At 34.0% G+C, this 19,907-nt stretch overlaps 2 protein-coding genes across 7 annotated transcripts; both read right to left on the bottom strand.

The window, feature by feature from the left end:
• Positions 1-967: 967 nt before the first annotated feature.
• On the bottom strand, positions 968-6,249 carry LOC127879325 (cell death abnormality protein 1-like). Of its 2 annotated transcripts, none has more exons than XM_052426105.1 (6): positions 4,893-6,249; positions 4,122-4,283; positions 3,488-3,637; positions 2,795-2,944; positions 2,170-2,230; positions 968-1,109 (listed from the first exon to the last, which is right to left on the bottom strand). In XM_052426105.1, the coding sequence occupies exons 1-6, from the start codon at positions 4,969-4,971 to the stop codon at positions 1,001-1,003; spliced, it is 711 nt and encodes a 236-aa protein (XP_052282065.1). In that variant the 5' UTR covers positions 4,972-6,249; the 3' UTR covers positions 968-1,000. The 2 variants fall into 2 exon arrangements, with proteins under 2 accessions (XP_052282065.1, XP_052282064.1); XM_052426104.1 differs by having other exon boundaries at positions 2,170-2,293.
• A 143-nt stretch (positions 6,250-6,392) lies between these two features.
• LOC127879321 (uncharacterized) lies at positions 6,393-16,057 on the bottom strand. Of its 5 annotated transcripts, XM_052426097.1 has the most exons (8): positions 15,849-16,057; positions 12,393-12,839; positions 11,293-11,517; positions 10,946-11,158; positions 10,322-10,610; positions 10,034-10,165; positions 8,844-8,975; positions 6,393-7,031 (listed from the first exon to the last, which is right to left on the bottom strand). In XM_052426097.1, exons 1-8 carry the CDS (start codon positions 15,904-15,906, stop codon positions 6,887-6,889), a joined length of 1,641 nt encoding a protein of 546 aa, XP_052282057.1. In that variant the 5' UTR covers positions 15,907-16,057; the 3' UTR covers positions 6,393-6,886. The 5 variants fall into 5 exon arrangements, with proteins under 5 accessions (XP_052282057.1, XP_052282061.1, XP_052282059.1 ...); XM_052426101.1 differs by lacking the exon at positions 12,393-12,839; XM_052426099.1 differs by lacking the exon at positions 10,034-10,165.
• Positions 16,058-19,907: the final 3,850 nt, after the last annotated feature.

The raw sequence follows: 19,907 nt of genomic DNA on the forward strand, positions 1-19,907 counted from the left end.
TCACCGTTGTTTAGGGTCAATTAATCGTGGCTCTGGTGAGCTTAAACTCAGATCCGTTTGCATTGATGAGACATGTGCACGTTTATGCAACCTGAAAGAAAGAACTACACAAATATAGCAAAACACACATTGCATACAATAATGTTTTCAGGCTTAGGTATAATCGCAAGGGCTGTAGTTAGAGATCTGACAATTGCCCAAGTAAGAGAGATAAGCGATATCAGTATCTTACATATTTTAATATCATATAACATAAACCATAAGTAACTAGATATAACATTTATGTCGTCGTTAACTCTGTATACCTAATATACTAAATATATTAATATTCAATTATTTTTTCTTTTTTTGTCGTTTTTGTTTCAAAATGGAAATATGTGAGATTTATTACAGATTGCAATACAACTTGTAATGCTACTGAATGAAATGCTGAGATATGATATTAAGTTTCGGCAGACAAAAACACCTAACGATACTCTAGCTTCATGACGTTTATTCTGGTGGCATTATAGGGCATTATATGGAAATTATGACCCTCATATTTTTGTAATGAAATTGCATCAGTATTTCTTGCTCTTTATTTGTGTCTCATTTTGGCATGTTGCACTTATCATAGAACGAGTGTTTTTCGTTTGAATATTTTTAAAGATAATATACTGCTACAATATTATATATAATAAATTATGGATTTAATTGTTAAAAAGGTTTTCCATAATCTGTTTATAATTGCATCTAATGACAGGATCATTATATTTTCTTTATAGCTATAATTATTTTGGATAACTTTTACTTTTATTAAAATCGTTAGATTAAAACAATTATTTAAAAATTAAATTACATAAAACATATAAGCAAATAGATTGAATATACGGCATATCGCAAGGTATTCTTGTATTGGTCATAATTGCTGATCAATGTGGTTCAATAACCTTCCCATTGTACAGTTAACAAACGCTTACAACAATCTTATGGTGCGTTGTATGGTTATTGTTCGTTGAAATCATGTGTTCACTGTTCTCGCAATACCAATGTTTGTGATATAATCATCAGAGTTTGACGTTGACGCACTTGGTGCCCCTACAGATTCGGTGTCGGCTGTTGTTGATTGCCTAAAACATATCCAGAACGTTGAATTTGTAAGATAACCAGGCAATAGAATCTCTTAATTTTAATTGTTCGAAATAGCATGTTGTGAGAATCTAAACTTATCAGAACGGGTATGTTTTCAAGTCTAAATCAACATTAATCAACGGGTTAACAGCCACAATATATATACAACATTTCCCCTTGATTATTAACCTTAACATTTTAATCTGCATGATCATAGTCTTGATGAAATTTAATTTATGCCGAACATTTAAAATTACTGACAAAAACTTCGAAATTCTTTTAAATGATTCTAAATGTATATACGAGTCTACAAGGCATCAATAAACACTTAGTATTTTGATACATTTTGTGTTCTGTTGACTGTCCATAGTCTTCATAACCCTTACATAAATTTCTATCAACATACTTCAACAGTCTGTTTTAGATAAATACCGCGGACGAAATGTTAATAAAAACGTAACAAATAGATAAATGTATATTTTTAGAGGCAAGTGTTATAGTTTAAATTAATCTACAATATTTTCTTATAGGTTTCGAGATATGGCCCTGACGTAAGTCCGAATGATAGAAAAACTGACAATATTTGTTGAGCGCTTGGTATAATGCATTATCAAACGATATGGGAGACTATCGAGTACAATAAAAAAGTGTTTCAACATGTTCATATACATTATTAACGGAAGACATTGTAAGCAATGTTTTTGGAAGATATAGATGTTTAAGTTGTTACTAAGGAAGAATAAATATTTAAGTAAGTGGCTGTGATGTTTTATAAACATGGGGACTATTTGAGGACTTTGTTCTCGAATCTTATACATCTTCCTTTTCTGCCTCTTTTATTTTTGAAGGAATCTGTCCATCGCTTTAAACATTCAGCTAACTTTCCCAGATAACATTTTTTAAATTGAATCAAATGATTGGAATTGTTGATTGAGACAAGATTCTATTAAACATACACACTATATACTTTGCCGTGGACCATTCCGCTTAACACATAAAAAGCTTTGCTTTAGCAATAGGTTTTATATGCGTGTAGGTCAGATTGCCATTGCTATTTACCGATCTTTCCTTTTGCAGTAGATACAACCTCCGACGACAGTGGCAAGTACGACGACTGTCGCTGTTGATGCGGAAATAGAAATGGCAACAACAACCACTGAATCACCAGACTCCTGGTAACTTACTGCAAAAACATTAGTGCATTTTGATTTACATATAATTTCACAATACATCTTAAGTAGGAAAACATGATGTCAACTGAAAATGATTTGTGTAATGGAAGCTGTATCTTGACTTTGCTACTGCATGCTTTGCAACACACATAATAATACATACACTAAAACCAATATCAAGACAAATACTTAAAGGAATATGTTGACATCCTGTGCCGAATCAATTGTATTTGAACTAACGAGCATAGAAACAATATACCATATCGTATTCACTTTTCTGTTATTACCTATATTAAAGAACGAAATGAGTGCTCTTTTGCAAGCTTTTGGATCACATCTTGTTTTCTTTATTTGGCGTATATTTTTCGTGTTTTGGACATTTGATTGTTGTATGCGCTCTTTAATTATATATCTTGCCCCATATCGCACCGTAAATATAGCCATGTGTGTATATACCTTTTTAAGAACTATACATAAGAGCGTTTTAAGAGTAACACTTAAAGAATATTCACTTTTCAAAACACTGCAGTTACGACCAGTCCATCCTTCTTCGCAGCCTTTTGGACAACTGCCGTCTGTTGTTCCACACGCATTCAGAGAATCGTTATTTGAACAGTGACACCTATGAGTGCAGTTTTGTCCGAAAAATCCAGTTGAACAGGCTAAATTAAACAGCATCAAATAAAAACATACATTTGTATTCCATAATGACACGGATAGTGTTGAAACTTAATACCCCGAGAAAAAACTTCGTTTTATTCAAACCTTGCAGGAATAAACATTTCAAGTGCAGGAACATGACATCGTTTTGTTTAATTGAATGATTCATTATACATATGTCATGTTTTCATGGCACATGGTGCTTTTTTAATTTATAAAATGTATACATAGTTAACTGAATAGTTTTTTCAAAGCCATTAACATGATATATCTTATCTTCGTGGAAATAATGGTATTAAAGCTATGATCACATTAAGTTATTGAAACAAAAAAGTTTTTATAGAAGTTATTATCGATGCAGAAGCAAAATATAAATATGCAAACGATCCCAAATTTTCATTTTTTGCAGCGACTCGCTTAAGCGCTTGGATCATGGGACATGGTATCATTTAAATGACCACTCACATTAAATAAAATACCAGAATACGTTAATAAGATATTCTCTCCTATGAATGTTTTTCGAGTTTCCTTATTACTTTACTTACCGGTATTACATGTCTTATCATGGTTGTAGTCGTACCCAGATGTACAGCCGCCTATACATATTCCGTTATTTTTGTAACATCTTCCATCAGAATTGCAATTATTCCCGCAACGATTGGAGCAGTTTAAACCGAACGTTTTATTTGCGCATTCTGTCAAATTAACATAAGAATGCTAAATGCACAAAATACGCTTTTGTAACAATAGGTTTAGTCTATGATAAATAAAATAATGAGCAAAGTGGAATACAGCTTAGCCTTCGTCATTCATTGTCAGATGATCTCTTTTGAAACATTGTACTTAATGGATATATTAAAGTGCCGTTTTCAACACGTTTTTCATTAATTTCTACCTGTGGTGATAGATGCAAAACGAGGCTGAATCATGTAATCGTTAAACATTGGTAATGTTCATAAAACCAGAAGGTTGAAGGAGGTGGAGATTGAAATATCAATCTTAAAGGACTGTGATAGTGTTAAAATGAATAACTATGAATCGTCAAAAGGACGGAAAGGAACTAAAAAATGCAACTAATATGAAAATAATAAGTATAGTTAAACGGAGATGTTGTTTTGTATTTTGTTATTTTGATACGAGGATATGTAAATGTATATTACAATGTATGGAACAACTAACCTATATTACACAATTGACCAGTCCATCCGGGATCACATCCGTCCGGACACCGGCCAGAAATATTGTTACAGAAGGTATTATTTATACAATTTCCACATTCTAAGCTGCAATCAATCCCAAATTTTCCTGTTTCACAGCCGCTGTTAATAGGTTGATCTTTCTCTACAAAGAAAATCTGTCAATGTTTATGTTTACCTTAAACATATTTAATGATTACAGTTAAGCTCTAAAATGTTCCCTTACAGCGTTTGAGCCTAATTAAAAAATCGTTTTTACTATATCATACATATACATTTACGATATGTTTTAAAACGTGAAAAGCTTCCACTAATTTAATTGCAAATTTATTCAGAAGCGCTTTTCAGCCAGGTTATAATATTAGTAAACCAAATTTTCGTGTTCAGTACATGACCTTTGTAGGAAACATCGTATCATATATGAAATAATCAAATATGAGGTCTGCTGTATCTAAGCAAAAGCGATGGTTATTCTATTATGTTTATCAATTAAATACATGCATTAACATAGTTGCTTTAACCGGAATAGTATTACGCTAAGTAGATGTTAGGTGAGATTACTCGAGCATACGAATGTTGAATGAGCATAAGCATCTAGTACAACTAATAAGCACACTAACTGAAGAACGATTAAAATACGTGAGTAAAACTTAAGCCGACGCATTGTAGCGTTAAGAATAATATAATAATATGCTTTTGCAGACGAGTTTGGTCAATTTAAATGCGTTAGATAAAATACAAAAAAGTACTTCACCTGCGGTGTAAGCCTGATGTATCAAAACTATAACACACACCATACATAAGCGTTCTTTAAATTTGCTCATGCTTCCCATTCAAATTCATCACAAATTAATATTCCGTACATTAATGACATGTGCGAGCCTGACAACACAAGACTGATAATGCGCATGCAATACAACTCCAAAAACATCTAACATCGTGCGCCGCACCACATAAGTGGGTTGTTGACTTATAATGCTAAGTTTACATCTGGCCACGATCTCCCCGATTAGCCAGAGGCTTACAAATCGGGGAGCTCTACGATTAAATGGTATACTCCACGTTCTGTTACGCTTTCTTACGAAATCAGCACGTTTTGTTGCTACGATCGAGCCCACGATTTGCATCACGTTCTGTTACGCTTTGTTGCGATCAACACGATTGGCTTCCACGCTCCACCACGTTCCGTTACGTCCTGTTAAGATCTCCCACGACAGGGCCGCTTTGTTGCGATCTCCTGCGATTTGACCTACGATTTGAGATTATAAAATGAATCGGGGCAATCGTGGTGAAATTTAAGTTTGATTTAAAATCTGTCCCGATGCCCACGATGTCCCCGATTCAACCACGTTCCGTTAGGCTCCCCCACGATCACCCCGATTCGACTCCACGCTCTATTACGTTCGCCACGATGCTATGGAATCGGGGACATCGTGGTAATCGTGGCCAGATGTAAACCTAGCATAATAGGACATAAAAAGCAATACAAAACAATGACTCATCAGTCTTTAAAGATACCTCAGACTAGCAGGAATATACGTTTATCAAGGTATTTGGCCAACCGTTTGGTTCATAACTTCAATGTCGCATTGCTGTTGTCAATAGAAAAGAAATTAAGGTGTACAATCATCTCAATTACACAATCTTAGTTAAGGTCCATAAGGTATGAGATATTGTGGATGTAAGATAAGCTTTTGACTTGTGTCGAATAAGGATTGAAATAACTAGAAGAAAAACATAATAAAAAATAAACTGTTTCCACGTTGATAATGCAATCGATTGTCAACCAGCTATTTAGGTTGACAGTGATTACAGTTTAACGGTTCGATTATAATGAAAGGGATCTTGCTGTCATACTAATATTATAAACAACGACGGTAATATTTAGTTTGCAGACCAGGAACAGATCGCATACTGCTCAGAGACGTGTTTAAACAAGGTGAGTGTCATTGTGAGAATAAAGAAGATGCCTTAAAAAGATCATTCAACTGGCAATCGATGTCCGTATGTACTGTTTCCATATCCACCCTTTTCATTAATTTCAAAGCCAATTAAACCTATTATTGTTTTCGAAAACTCGTTAATCGAATAAACAAACATTTTGCCACTATTATATATCATGTAGAATAGAAGCATCTAGCTTTAGTATAACAAAAGTAATACTATAATGAAATCGTATTTGTATAGTAAACTTTTACCCGTATATCGAGATTTTTTAAGCTGAATTTACTAAAACAAGAATTAAACTAGCGACCCGATTTATGGGCTTTATTTGCACGCAGATTTTCTAAATAGCACACGTTTTTGTTAACAAAAACACATTTATATTTATCATTAATAATGCAAACATTTTTGTCAACAAATGGTATTTTTTGTTTACTGCCATAAACGATGTCAACATATTATCATAGTTTTGCCATAGTAGATAAATTGAAGTATTCACTATTTCACTTGATCGTGCGCCAAGGAAAGTTTAAATTAAATGTCTTCTTTGGGAAGCATTCTAATATGATTATCAACATTGGCCTACAGTTCTAAATTCTTCGGTAACTATGCTGCTATCAACTGACTAGACGACATTAAAGTTCTGCTCTCCAAACACATGCATGATAAATCTGTCAATTAAAACGTGAATAGTTACTTTTTCTGTGTTTTTGTTATATATGCTAATCAATAAACAAAAGCACGTTGTTAATTTATCACATTCATTTACGTTACGCCGTTATGTGTTTTGTCATCTGAAAGCGTTTAGTATTTCAATTTAGTTGATTGTTTTCTTTTGAAACGATCAACGACGAATTCTCTTCCCCCGGCAGAATGAAGAGTTGTGTATGACTCAACCACTCTTGTTTCCGAGTTCAACGTCTCATACCAACCGACATCCTGATTTTCGCTGAAAACAGAAAACATTCGAACACTTTCAAAACCTGAGTTATTGTGTTATTGAATAGACGTGCATATTTACGTAAGTGCTTGCATTTTCTAGATATCTGAGCATTGTAAAGAATATGCAGCTACATATCAAAATGTATTCATACCAACTTGTTTCTGTTGGTGTTGAACTGTGGCTGGAAGTTGTGCCCTTATGAAGGGAATACTAACCATTATCGATTAAGGCCATTTCCGATAATTGAATGGAACAGTCAAAGCACTATCATCTTTAGAGTTACCCCTTCAATACTTTAAACAAATAACTTAAAAACGGCTTGATCTGCTTAACCCATTTATGCCCAGTGGACTCTCCCATCCTTCTAAATTGGATCAATTTATTTCCAAAATTAGGGGTGTCAAGTATATTTATTTCTATATTTAGAATATTTCATAAAGAAATTCATTTAAGCAAACAGCGCAGACCCAGATGAGACGCCGCATTATGCGGAGTCTCATCTGGGTTTACGCTGTTTTGCAATGTCCGTTTTTCAGGACGCTAGGCATAAATGGGTTAATTTCTGTTCGTATGGTAATTCTATCTAAGCTTCATTTGACCTTTAGAAGGACTTGTTCAAAGATGTTCGTATTTGTAAACAAAATGTAATGAAATGAATTTACTCACAAAACTGAAATATTTATAGTAGTTTTGAAGAACAGTTTTAACATGGAAAAAATATAATAAGATGCGCCTGCCCTGGGTATCTAACAAGGGGCCTCTGGTAGCCAAAGCAAATGCATTGCCACTTCACTATGAAGGCTACAGAAATTATATTGTAGTTTAAAATCTATATCGTGAATGCACGTTTTCATTGTCGATGAAAAGCGTTAAATACGCGTTATTATTTTATGATTTAAATTCATGATCAGAAATAAGCGAACACACTTTTAAAAAATTATCTTATTTTGCTCGTTTGAATGTATTACATGATTTGTTTGTATCTATGCATTTTTGTAATTTTGATTTTGCCAAATGTAAACAAGTACCTCTAAATTAGTTCAGCCTTATTTCTTGTTCTGCGATTAGCCAACGTGTACTCAAGTGATTGAAGTCAAACTTAATCCATGGGAAGTTTGTGTACTCAAGTGATTGTAGTCAAACTTAATCCATGGGAAGTTTGTGTACTCAAGTGATTGTAGTCAAACTTAATCCATGGGAAGTTTGTGTACTCAAGTGATTGTAGTCAAACTTAATCCATGGGAAGTTTGTGTACTCAAGTGATTGTAGTCAAACTTAATCCATGGGAAGTTTGTGTACTCAAGTGATTGTAGTCAAACTTAATCCATGGGAAGTTTGTGTACTCAAGTGATTGTAGTCAAACTTAATCCATGGGAAGTTTATTAGACAGACTTCGGGGTTGATGGTAGTTTCTGAGAAATGGACGTGCCAGTTACACTTTTCATAGGTTTGAGTACTATATGCTCTATTTCAATTGGTCAGTGTATACTTTTCATATGGAAATGCACAGTATATTTGAAAGGCGATTCTATGTTTGTTACTCCCCGTTGGCACAAATAAAATATCATAAAATATTTCATCAATGCGCATGAATCCATACCTGTTTGTTTTAAATCTAGTGTCACTGATGTCATAGCATTATAGGACCGTCCTTGAGGAATACTCTTATACAATTGCAATAATTGTTAATCCCTAGACTAATTAGTTTATATTAATAGCCGGAAGTACATACACAGGTGCATACTGGCGAAGATTTATGTGATCGGACATAAATGTCAATTATTAAGTGTTACTGAGATGTCGTTAAGAAGAACTAGCCTGATCGTCATCGGTATTATCTCTTGGAGGCCTCCAACGGATTGATTATGCAACGGAGAGTAGCTGGACTCTTCATTCCGCGGAGTTGAAATAGTACAATACGTGCTGTCTTGTGCTGCATTTGATTGTTTACTGAAACATAATGGTTAGTCATATTCCTGAATTACCACTTCACTATGAAGGCTACAGAAATTATAGCGTAGTTTAAAATCTATGTCGTGAATACACGTTTTCATTGTCGATGAAAAGCGTTTAATACGCTTTATTATTTTATGATTTAAATTCATGATCAGAAATAAGCGAACATACTTTTAAAAAATTATCTTATTTTGCTCGTTTGAATGTATTACATGATTTGTTTGTATCTATGCATTTTTGTAATTTTGATTTTGCCAAATGTAAACAAGTACCTCTTAATTAGTTCAGCCTTATTTCTTGTCCTGCGATTAGCCAACGTGTACTCAAGTGATTGAAGTCAAACTTAATCCATGGGAAGTTTGTGTACTCAAGTGATTGTAGTCAAACTTAATCCATGGGAAGTTTGTGTACTCAAGTGATTGTAGTCAAACTTAATCCATGGGAAGTTTGTGTACTCAAGTGATTGTAGTCAAACTTAATCCATGGGAAGTTTGTGTACTCAAGTGATTGTAGTCAAACTTAATCCATGGGAAGTTTGTGTACTCAAGTGATTGTAGTCAAACTTAATCCATGGGAAGTTTGTGTACTCAAGTGATTGTAGTCAAACTTAATCCATGGGAAGTTTATTAGACTGACTTCGGGGTTGATGGTAGTTTCTGAGAAATGGACGTGCCAGTTACACTTTTCATAGGTTGAGTACTATATGCTCTATTTCAATTGGTCAGTGTATACTTTTCATATGCACAGTATATTTGAGAGGCGATTCTATGATTGTTACTCCCCGTTGGCACAAAAAACATATCATAAAATATTTCATCAATGCGCATGAATCCATACCTGTTTGTTTTAAATCTAGTGTCACTGATGTCATAGCATTATAGGACCGTCCTTGAGGAATACTCTTATACAATTGCAATAATTGTTAATCCTTAAACTAAGTGTATATTAATAGCCGGAAGTACATACACAGGTGCATACTGGCGAAGATTCATGTAATCGGACATAACTGTCAATTATTAAGTGTTACTGAGATGTCGTTAAGAAGAACTAGCCTGATCGTCATCGGTATTATCTCTTGGAGGCCTCCAACGGATTGATTATGCAACGAAGAGTAGCTGGACTCTTCATTCCGCGGAGTTGAAATAGTACAATACGTGCTGTCTTGTGCTGCATTTGATTGTTTACTGAAACATAATGGTTAGTCATATACCTGAATAGTATCGATACGACACAAATATGCTATACATATACGCATTCAGGTATTTGGTTTAGCTGTACATATTACAAAACGGAATAATTCACAAAACATAACAAGAAAGTAAACCTTAATGTATTCTCACCGATTCTTTGTCTTCTTTATCCTTCGTTGACACACCAATATTACAACAATAATCGATATTATCACCAACAATGAAATAAGAGATGGCACGATAATATTAAGAACAATGTTTGTTTTAGCAGTTTCCTCATAGGTCGTGTCTACCATAGTATTTTGTGTTCTCGGGCCTAAATGTGAAACGGAGGGTGCAGACATGGTATGTGTATTCATAAAGGTTGTTTCGATGACCTTCTTGGAGGTTGTAACATCAGTTATGTAGGAAAAGTCGATCGTAGTTGTCATCGTCTCTTCTGAATAATGTTTTTTTTTACAAGATACATACTGTTGCCAATATTTGCTATTGTTCACATAATTTGACATAATCAATAGTAATTTTATGTACTAAATAAAATAATTAGTATACAGTTATCATTTTAGTGAACGATTTTGATGCGCTGGTTGCGTTTTATTATTTGTATTTTTCGTTTTGGGATTTATCTGATTTATTTACATCTGAAACTATTAAATGATTTTGATTCAACAATTTTTAAATAGTTAAACAATTACTATTTGGTGCTAAAAGAGCTAGGCCATTATCATGTATTATTTAATATGGTTCAAATAAAACTATCTATACTTGTCTTACCTATCACAAAAATGTCAACCTCACAAATTATCATTTGTGGAGCTGAAAGTGTCTGAACAATACGCATATACCGGGCAACTACTGGTGGATTTAATGTCAAAGAAAGTCCAGTCGAACTCGAAGCTTCATTCTGAGGTGTGTTGTTGTCAACGTCTATGTGGCTTTTATTGCTTAAATACATAACCAGATACTGACTTTCGGCTCTCTGAACATCTGAAAATAGAGGAATGATCGTCTTGGTCACCACTTTATTAAATATATAACCGACATGCTGTTGGACGTAAGCATAATGTTAAGTAATTCAACAACCATCCAATCAACATTCCATAAAATTTCATTTTTTAAACCTCTGTTTAGTCGACCAGCTATGTTAACGTATGCTATCAGGTAGTGTTGACCGAGATCTGCCTCCAACCACGGTGTCATTCCTCTGGCTGCGCTACACTTGGAGCATAGGTCTCCTGCGGAGGTGATATCCTTGTCATCAAAGGCATGCGCTGCAGAGCAAGCTTCGTTGACATCCTCTATCATTGACGGAGATGACAGTGTTACCTTTCCAATAATGCTACGTCCTTAAAAAGAAATATGATAATGATTAAATGTTTTAAGGGATGTTAACTCTCGATATGTAATATTTAAATATGTGAACATAAACATGAAAGTGACGAACATTCGCACTTAATGTGAATGTCAGTATATATTTTAAAGGGGCTTTTCACGTTTTGGTAAATTGACAAAAAATAAAAAATAATGTTTCCGATTCGCATATTTTCGTTTTAGTTATGATATTTGTGACGTAACTGTAATACTTAACATTAACCATGCTCTTAAATATCTAGTATGTAGTATATATATAGTATCTAGTATGCATATGTTGAAGATTTAAAAACATGAAAATTATAAAGCGTTGCAACGCAAACCGATTGAATAATTTTAAGAGTTCTGTTTTTGTCGTTATATTTTGTTATACTACAAGGATTGCTTAAATAAACTATATAATTCATCACTGATCGTATTAACACGGATAGCCGATTGGTCAAAGCGATAGACTTTTACTCCAGGGGTCAGTGGTAAGGGCCCAGTTGAGGGTTACTTTTTTCTATCTTTTATTTATTTTTTTACTCGAGCTTTTTAATCCAATGTTTACATTTATCAAAGTAAAGCATTTAATGACACACTTCAATATATTCCAAAATCTGTGAAAAGGCCCCTTTAAGTCACTCAGTCACTTCTTACCTGTGTATCAGAAATGTGACATATTCCTATAATGAACTTAAGTTTAAAAATTTCAAAACAATTTCGCTTGAGTAGGCTTATCAACTTGGGACTTTTTCTGGCACACATTCATGAAAGAAAATTTACATCAGTTTATTAAACTTAAATTGGTGTTAAATAAAATAAACATTCATTTCCGAATTTATTTTATAAATGTTTATTAAAACAATACCTTTAACATGAAATGCCTTTATTTCACAAATAGTCATGTGTGCATCGCCATCGAATCCATACACACGAACAAACTGAATATTGCGAGGACGGTAAAACTCAAACTTGATATCGGTTGTATTCGGCGAGCTGTAGGAAACCTCAATCATTGGGCTGGTAGCCGATTCGCCAACAAAGAGGACGATGTTTTTAAACTGATTAATCACAGATATATTTGTACTTTTCGTCGGCCCAAATAGTTTAATTGTGTGCAGCAAATACGGTTTTCCGAAATCAAGTTCAATCCAGGCGGGTCTTAACAATGTCACGCAACAATTACATATATTCGGATCGCCAACTTGACCATCTATGACTCGTGTCATCCCTGGGTCATTCGTTACAATTGGAGAGGCTCTTTCTTTACTTTTTGTGGTAATTTCAGAACGCAAAACCATGGTTAGATCATCACCTATGCAGAAAACATGAGACTTTATAAGTTCGTATTTGAATACATTGTTTTACAGAAATGAATAGATATTTAATATAGGGTTACTTCAGACTATCATGCAACTTGGTTACCATATCTTAAGGTTTTACAATTTCTTATCACTTTCCAACGATGTTAATTATATAAACAGCAAACACAACTGCGTCTTTCTAACCTAAACGACTGACCAGTAAGCGGACAAGAGCCGAACGCTGAATTTGGGTACCTTTATGTTTTTTTGTTTTTGTTTTTGTTTTTTTTAACCTATTTATTAAAGCTCGATTGCATAACAAGCCTTAGGATGATATGAAACTCTCTCGAGTCCGTTTCCTTGGTGTATATGGGGGAGATCTAAAGAACGCTCCCACAGTGGGGATCGAACCCGTGACCTCCTGATCGCTAGGCGTACACCATAGTATGCGCCACGGCGACCTTAAAGGCTTTATGAAGGTTGACTGTGAAGTCACGAAAAAGGCAAGAAGGCTCGAAGTTGTGTGTGCTATTTCATACATTATACCTATAGGTATTCAAAATGGTCGATACATTAAATGATTTCGAACGCTGTATAAACAAACACTCCAATTTCATATATTATATTCATGATAATTATACAGTTTTATATATTTTTTGTAATTGAGTATCATTCGTGACAGTGTTAAAATTTATTTGCGTTGTAGAAACTATGCCGAGGTAACTTTTAGAGAATCCTGCAGATTTAAAGTCTTCTATGGTTGATATATGCAAGGGAAAAAAAAGAAATGTCACTTACAAGTAATTATCAGTATTAGAACTTTTATAAAATGTTTTATACGAATATATACGGAATGTAACGCTAGTCAATTGTAATAAGTTAAGCTTGTTTTGTGTTGTATCAAAACCGAGGATCTCGTGTGAAATGAAAAAGCGCACGCAACAAGACTGATACAAGCTAGTGAATTACGTAATATTCCTTATATTATGTACCACAAATTTCAAATATACATTCTCTTATTTTATTTGCAATAAGAGAACACTAATGACAATAATTGCACTCCGTTTTTATATTTCGTATGAATAAACTTGACGTCACTAGTTCCCGTCATTGGCAACGCACATCATCCCGAACTTAAGTAAACAGCATGGTATTTGAACTTGTGGGGATTTAACAGTTGTACAATTTTAAATTGCTATCAGTTTCTGTCATGAAAAGTCTCCTGTGTCTATGTTGATGATCTTGCAGGTGTATTAGGATTAAATGATTATTTTTTTTTGTTGTGATCATGTTGCAACAGCCTGAATCTCATATTTTAAAGGTTAATTTGTTTTTATCTTACATTTAAAGTGACTTAGATTTTGCGCCAACTATCTAAAGATAATTGTTCGTTAACGAAACTTTATAATGATGTCATTCAAATAGTCCAGTTAGTAGGGTAATACGGAATCGAACAGAAAGTGAGTAGCACAGTATGAAATGTCTCTCAACTAGAATTAGATATTGATAAAGTAATTATTTAATGATTATTCTAAACCAGTATATAATATATAGAAATGAATACAATTCTCTGGAAGAGACTGTCTTATTTCTCAAATTGCATAAAGGCATTATAACATACAATTTACTATATTTGAAATAAAGTATCGTTTAAGAATAACTGTTCGTCGGTTTATTATATTTTCATGTTTAAGCGTTCGATGAGTTAGATATCATAATTGGCAATTTGGATGTGTCAAACCTCCTCTCGTTGAAGAGTAGCCTTAATGTTCGTGCCGTCCACGAAGAGAACAAAAAGAAAGTTGTTCAATATGCAGCTAATTCAGAATGCAAATTTGGCGAGTTCAATATGCTACATGTATTACTTGCCTTTTAACCGGAACCATTTCGTGTCATACCGTACAATTTTTGAAACTCCCTAACACTTTTGGGTGAAATTGGATGTCTTATGTCTAATTTGTAATTTGTAATGTGTAAACTCATGTCTGAAAACCCATGTACGTAAGAAACAAAAACTACGAACATGTTGCAAATAGGTCGAAAAGGCCATGCTTATTTGGTTCGGATATTGGAATGCAACCCAACAACATGTGGTTTATTCCACGACTTAAATTTTGCAGAATTACGCCAGGCCACTGATATATAGGGAATGATCAGACAATTATTCTTAAGCAAGACAGCCGACACAATACTGTGGACTGTAAGAAGCAACACAGAATTCGTTCATATCGAATTAGGTTGGATTGATTGTCGATATTTGCGTTTATGAACAGGACTTTGATTTGCATGAATTCGAGGATAAATACACTTATCATCTACCAGTTGATTCCGTAATTTTCAAGTACTTTTACCTACAATCGAAAATGTTATTTCCCCGTATTAAGTACATTGCAACGACAACTTCAAGCATGATATCTAAGTCGCAAGGACGCAATTTCGTGTGCACGTGCTGTCTAACTACCATTTGAAAATATGTTGATAATTCGGTAACTTTAAAAAAAAAACTCAACGAAGGCCAATCAGCAGCATTCTATCAGTCTATCGATATCAAGTGGTAAATTATTTGACCGTCTTTTGAGATATCCTAATTATTTAGCATGATCGGAAACCATACGACAGAGAGTTCCGAAACATTTATCATCCTTCCGGTTTCAGAAGTTTGCGGATGTTTAGAGGAGCTTTGCGATTTGATACCGAATGAACGAACATCATAGCGAAAAGATTTCTAAACGTGCTGAGTCTGATTAATTCGATTTCGTATACGTTATTGGGAGTCAAGTACAACGACATACAGTATTGGACACTACGAAGACATGCCTAACAAGAATCATGACCGTAATACCCTAAGTAAATTTCAAAAGATTTCAGAAGGCACATTGCATCTGAAACAGAATATTGTAGTGGGCGACAGGTTTAATGTAGCCGATTTTTAAATGTTTTTACGAAAACCAACAAAAGCATTTGGAAACCTATAATTCAGTCTAAATTATATTTAAAAAGAAAACAAAGCCATTTCTCACCTTCAACAGATAATGTGTAGCCCACTATAATGCAAATTATTCCAAATTGTTTGTACATTTCAACTTTCCATCAAATATAGTATACGCTAGATCCTTGTTATTTTAACGCAAAATACTTTCAATATATATATATAGAGAGAGAGAGAGATCTTTAAACCACCATAGACGTAAAACAATATAAACATCTGTGTGTTCGCTAAGACCGTTATCGTTTGTATTTTGTTTTTGAAGACCACGTTATCTTGAGCATTTATGTGAGTGCTCAAAGATTTATCATGGTATAAGATTGTTGCCGTGATCGAATACCTTTGTAAACGATTATCAGTTGGTTTGACGGAAGTAGAATTATCAATTTAATAAATGCATTAAACAAATAAACATTTGGATAAGAATGTGCGATCATATGGGGGCCGTTTTATCAATAATTACGAGTTGTATACCATCGTAAACTATGTATCGAGATTAATGTAGTCGTTTACGATATTACACAAACCCCGATTTATTAAGAGAAGATACAAAACTGACTCATCGCTCAAACGTTTTGCTAAAACCAAGTAATGTGTTGTCAAATGCTCAATCGTGATACATCGGCTATTTCCGGACTCCTCCGCAAGAAAGGCCTCGTCTCGTGAACAATGGTCGCCATCTTGGCTTATATCACTACTTATTACCCAAAAGGTAATCAGTCGATTGTTATAAGGTTGTATGCAACGCACGTTGAACTAGCGCCAAACTTTCTACCGAAACTTTGAAAAAGCGCTTTCTTCGTGCATCTGTGTTGCATTTTGACCTATTATCCAAGGTGTTTACTTTTCCAACATCATTTAATCACGTTATTGCCCACTTTTGAAAATTAATTTATAAAATCAACCAAACCGAAAGTGAAACTGAATTCATTACGTTTCGCGATCTTAACATCAAATATTTGGTCAGTTTGAGGAAGCGAATCGATAAGAGACGATGAAATATTTATGCAATTCAGACTATCATTACGATTGGTGTACTGGCTAAAAATACATATGATGACAAGTCATGTATAAAAAATTAATCAAAATTTATTATGTCTGGGTTGATTATTAATATAATTCATTTATGTTTCTGATATAATTAGGTGTATCTATTTTCAAATACCATGATATTGTTAAATTTAAAAGGTATTTTTTTCATAAAATAACAGGTTGTGTTTTATTTTATCATTTAGATAATATAACTAGAATGTATCATTATCTGATTTATTATTCTAAAATTATCCTTATGATTTATTTTAAAGTAGAATGTGTAAATTGTATTCATTATTTTTTAAATGATTTCCATATTTGACTGATTCAAAACAAAATGTATGAATCGGGATTTTATTATTAAGAGTAAACCTTTTTATTTTAACTCAATTGCATTTAGAGTACATACTTCTTATTTGAAACGCTCTTGAGTCCGTTTCCAGGATTGAGCCCGGTCGCTAGATGGACACCATGTCCATTACTCTACTGTGGCCTTTGACTATTTTTGTATTTCAGCATTATACAAGATAAGTATTGATGCAAAGCATCAAAGGGCGTCGGGAATTTAAGTGTTAAAGGCACTCAATGAAGTTACATGGAACGATTTTTTTCTACTGTAAGTATTAATATATTGGCCGATTATTTTAAACAAAATAGAAAAAGATACTGGTATAACCATTATCTATGATTGTGTGTTATAACTCCCAAATAACCATTATCTATGTTGTTTTGTTATAACCTCCAAATAACCATTATCTTTGATTTTATGTTGTAACTCCCAAATATTTCATAGTTCATTTTATTTACATTGGTATCCCTATTTTACTGGCATCCGTGTGCAGTTTCCATTAATGGAACAGAACTGTGTAGGTTTTAAAAAATCTGCTTCATCTTGTAAGAATAATTCATATTTTTCTCAACTTCAAGGGGAGATGATTCTAAACATATTCTTACGTTGCTCATTTACGATAGGGGTTGAGTACTCATTGATATAAAAACACTGTTAAAGTTTTAATGTGTTTACGACCCCCCACCCTCTCACACATATATTTCATGGGCATAATAAAAACAAAAAAATGGTTACAATAAAACAGCATATTTATTTAAACTAAAAAGTCTACTTCAAAACAAAAAGTTAACATAGAACACAAATAAAATAATTTGATTCAACTGGGGCTCGAACATTGGGCCTCTCACATGCGAAGCGAGCGTGTAACCACTGCACTACGGAACCGTTTGAAAAATCACCTTCTAACTAAGATATTAAGGTAGTGGGAGCCTAATGGGTACTTTTCCAGGAACACTCTTTGTTATTATTTAAATTGTATATCACAACTAAATGCAAAATTTTAAAACTTTTTACCAGCCGGTTAACTTTTTATACTTGGTTGAATACACCTACCCCTTGACTCGGTTTGGCGTTTTCTATGGATTTACCCTATATCCAACATATATAGTTTTTTGTAATGGGATTTACATATATTTTGACAATTAACTTAATAAACGTACTCGACAGGATTTTGTTAGTGGATACAGAATTAAAAAAGTGTCATTGAAAGACAAGTGTGCCTTTGATGTCCAATAATATATGCACTTATCTGGATAAAATGGCAAAAACGACAACATATGGTTCAGTGACAAGAAACTTTAATTACGTTTTATGTCACTTGTAGTGTGATGAAATGCATATATTGTACATATTTATTCAACACAACATATTTTCTACACACTGAATGAATTTCAGGAAGTTTTACCGTTCCTATCTCAAAAAGTTTTACTTTGAGTATGCCTACTCCAGTTCATTTTCACGCAATGAATTTAAGTATAAATTTGTATATCATTTCTTTTTGGGGGTCTTCTAGTTGCTAATTAAAAGCTACAGTTATAAACCATGACATGTGAAGAAATTTAGCTTACGTTGAATTAATATTGATATAATAATACATTAACAAGAGCACCGCATAACGGGTGCCACGCTCGGCTGCGAAAGCTTGTCAGAAATTATTTTTTTAGAGGTCACAGTGACCTTGACCTTTGACCTAGTGACCCATAATGGGTGTGGCGTGTAGAACTCATCAATGTGCATCTACATATGAAGTTTCAAAGCTGCAGGTGGAAGTACTGTGATGTAAGAGGCAAAGTAAAAGTTTTATATTAGAGGTCACAGTGACCTTGATCTTTGACCTAGTGACCCAAAATGGGTGTGGCGTGTAGAACTCATCAAGGTGCATGTACATATGAAGTTTCGAAGTTGAAGGTGGAAGCACTTTAATTTTAGAGCCAATGTAAAGGTTTTAGCACGACGGCGGACGTCGGACGGCGGATGACGAAGAGGCTATGACAATACCTCGGAGTTTTCTCCGAAAACAGCCAAGCTAATAATATAATCTTAAAGTAACCTAAAGTCAAAAGGCAACATATGAATACAGGCGCAGTTCACCACAAAATGTCAAAGTTGTCCCTATATTACGTAGCATAAAGATGTATACGTTATCATGTTTCTTTTAACATGTAGCACAATAATATACAACTTATATTTTGATAAAAACAGCCAGATTAATGACAACAAGATGTACATTATTTAGTATCAGTATAAAGCCATTGCGTAATTTGGCTGGCCGCGTGTTATTTGAAAGCCATATTATCTCGCTCCGTCACTTTTCGTAACTGAAAAACTGGCCGATTTTAGTAACCACTTCAGATAAAATATTTTTTGCGTTTGTGACTTTTGGTAGTGCCTCAATGTTTTTAGCAATGAAAGTAACCCTAAAGTCATCCTCTCCGGAACTAGAAAATATGGCTTTCAAATGACACAAGGCGAGTCCATATCCCGCAATGTTTTCAGCTGTTGGTCGCTTTAGAGTTCCTCTATGCAACAGCACGTCTAACAATCTAATGTTCTTGACTTAAACAAACTGAATTATGGATTGCAGTAACAGTAAAGATGTGGGCCATATTGTCAGTAATTTTACATGTTTTAAGCAAAGGTCCCAGTGCTTCAACATCATCAGGAGCACTGTGGGCGTTGCAAGTTGCCTGGAGAACACGTTCACTGGATCTT

The sequence above is a fragment of the Dreissena polymorpha genome, chromosome 4, assembly GCF_020536995.1.
Source record: "Dreissena polymorpha isolate Duluth1 chromosome 4, UMN_Dpol_1.0, whole genome shotgun sequence".
In the NCBI taxonomy this organism is placed as follows: Eukaryota; Metazoa; Mollusca; class Bivalvia; order Myida; family Dreissenidae; genus Dreissena; species Dreissena polymorpha.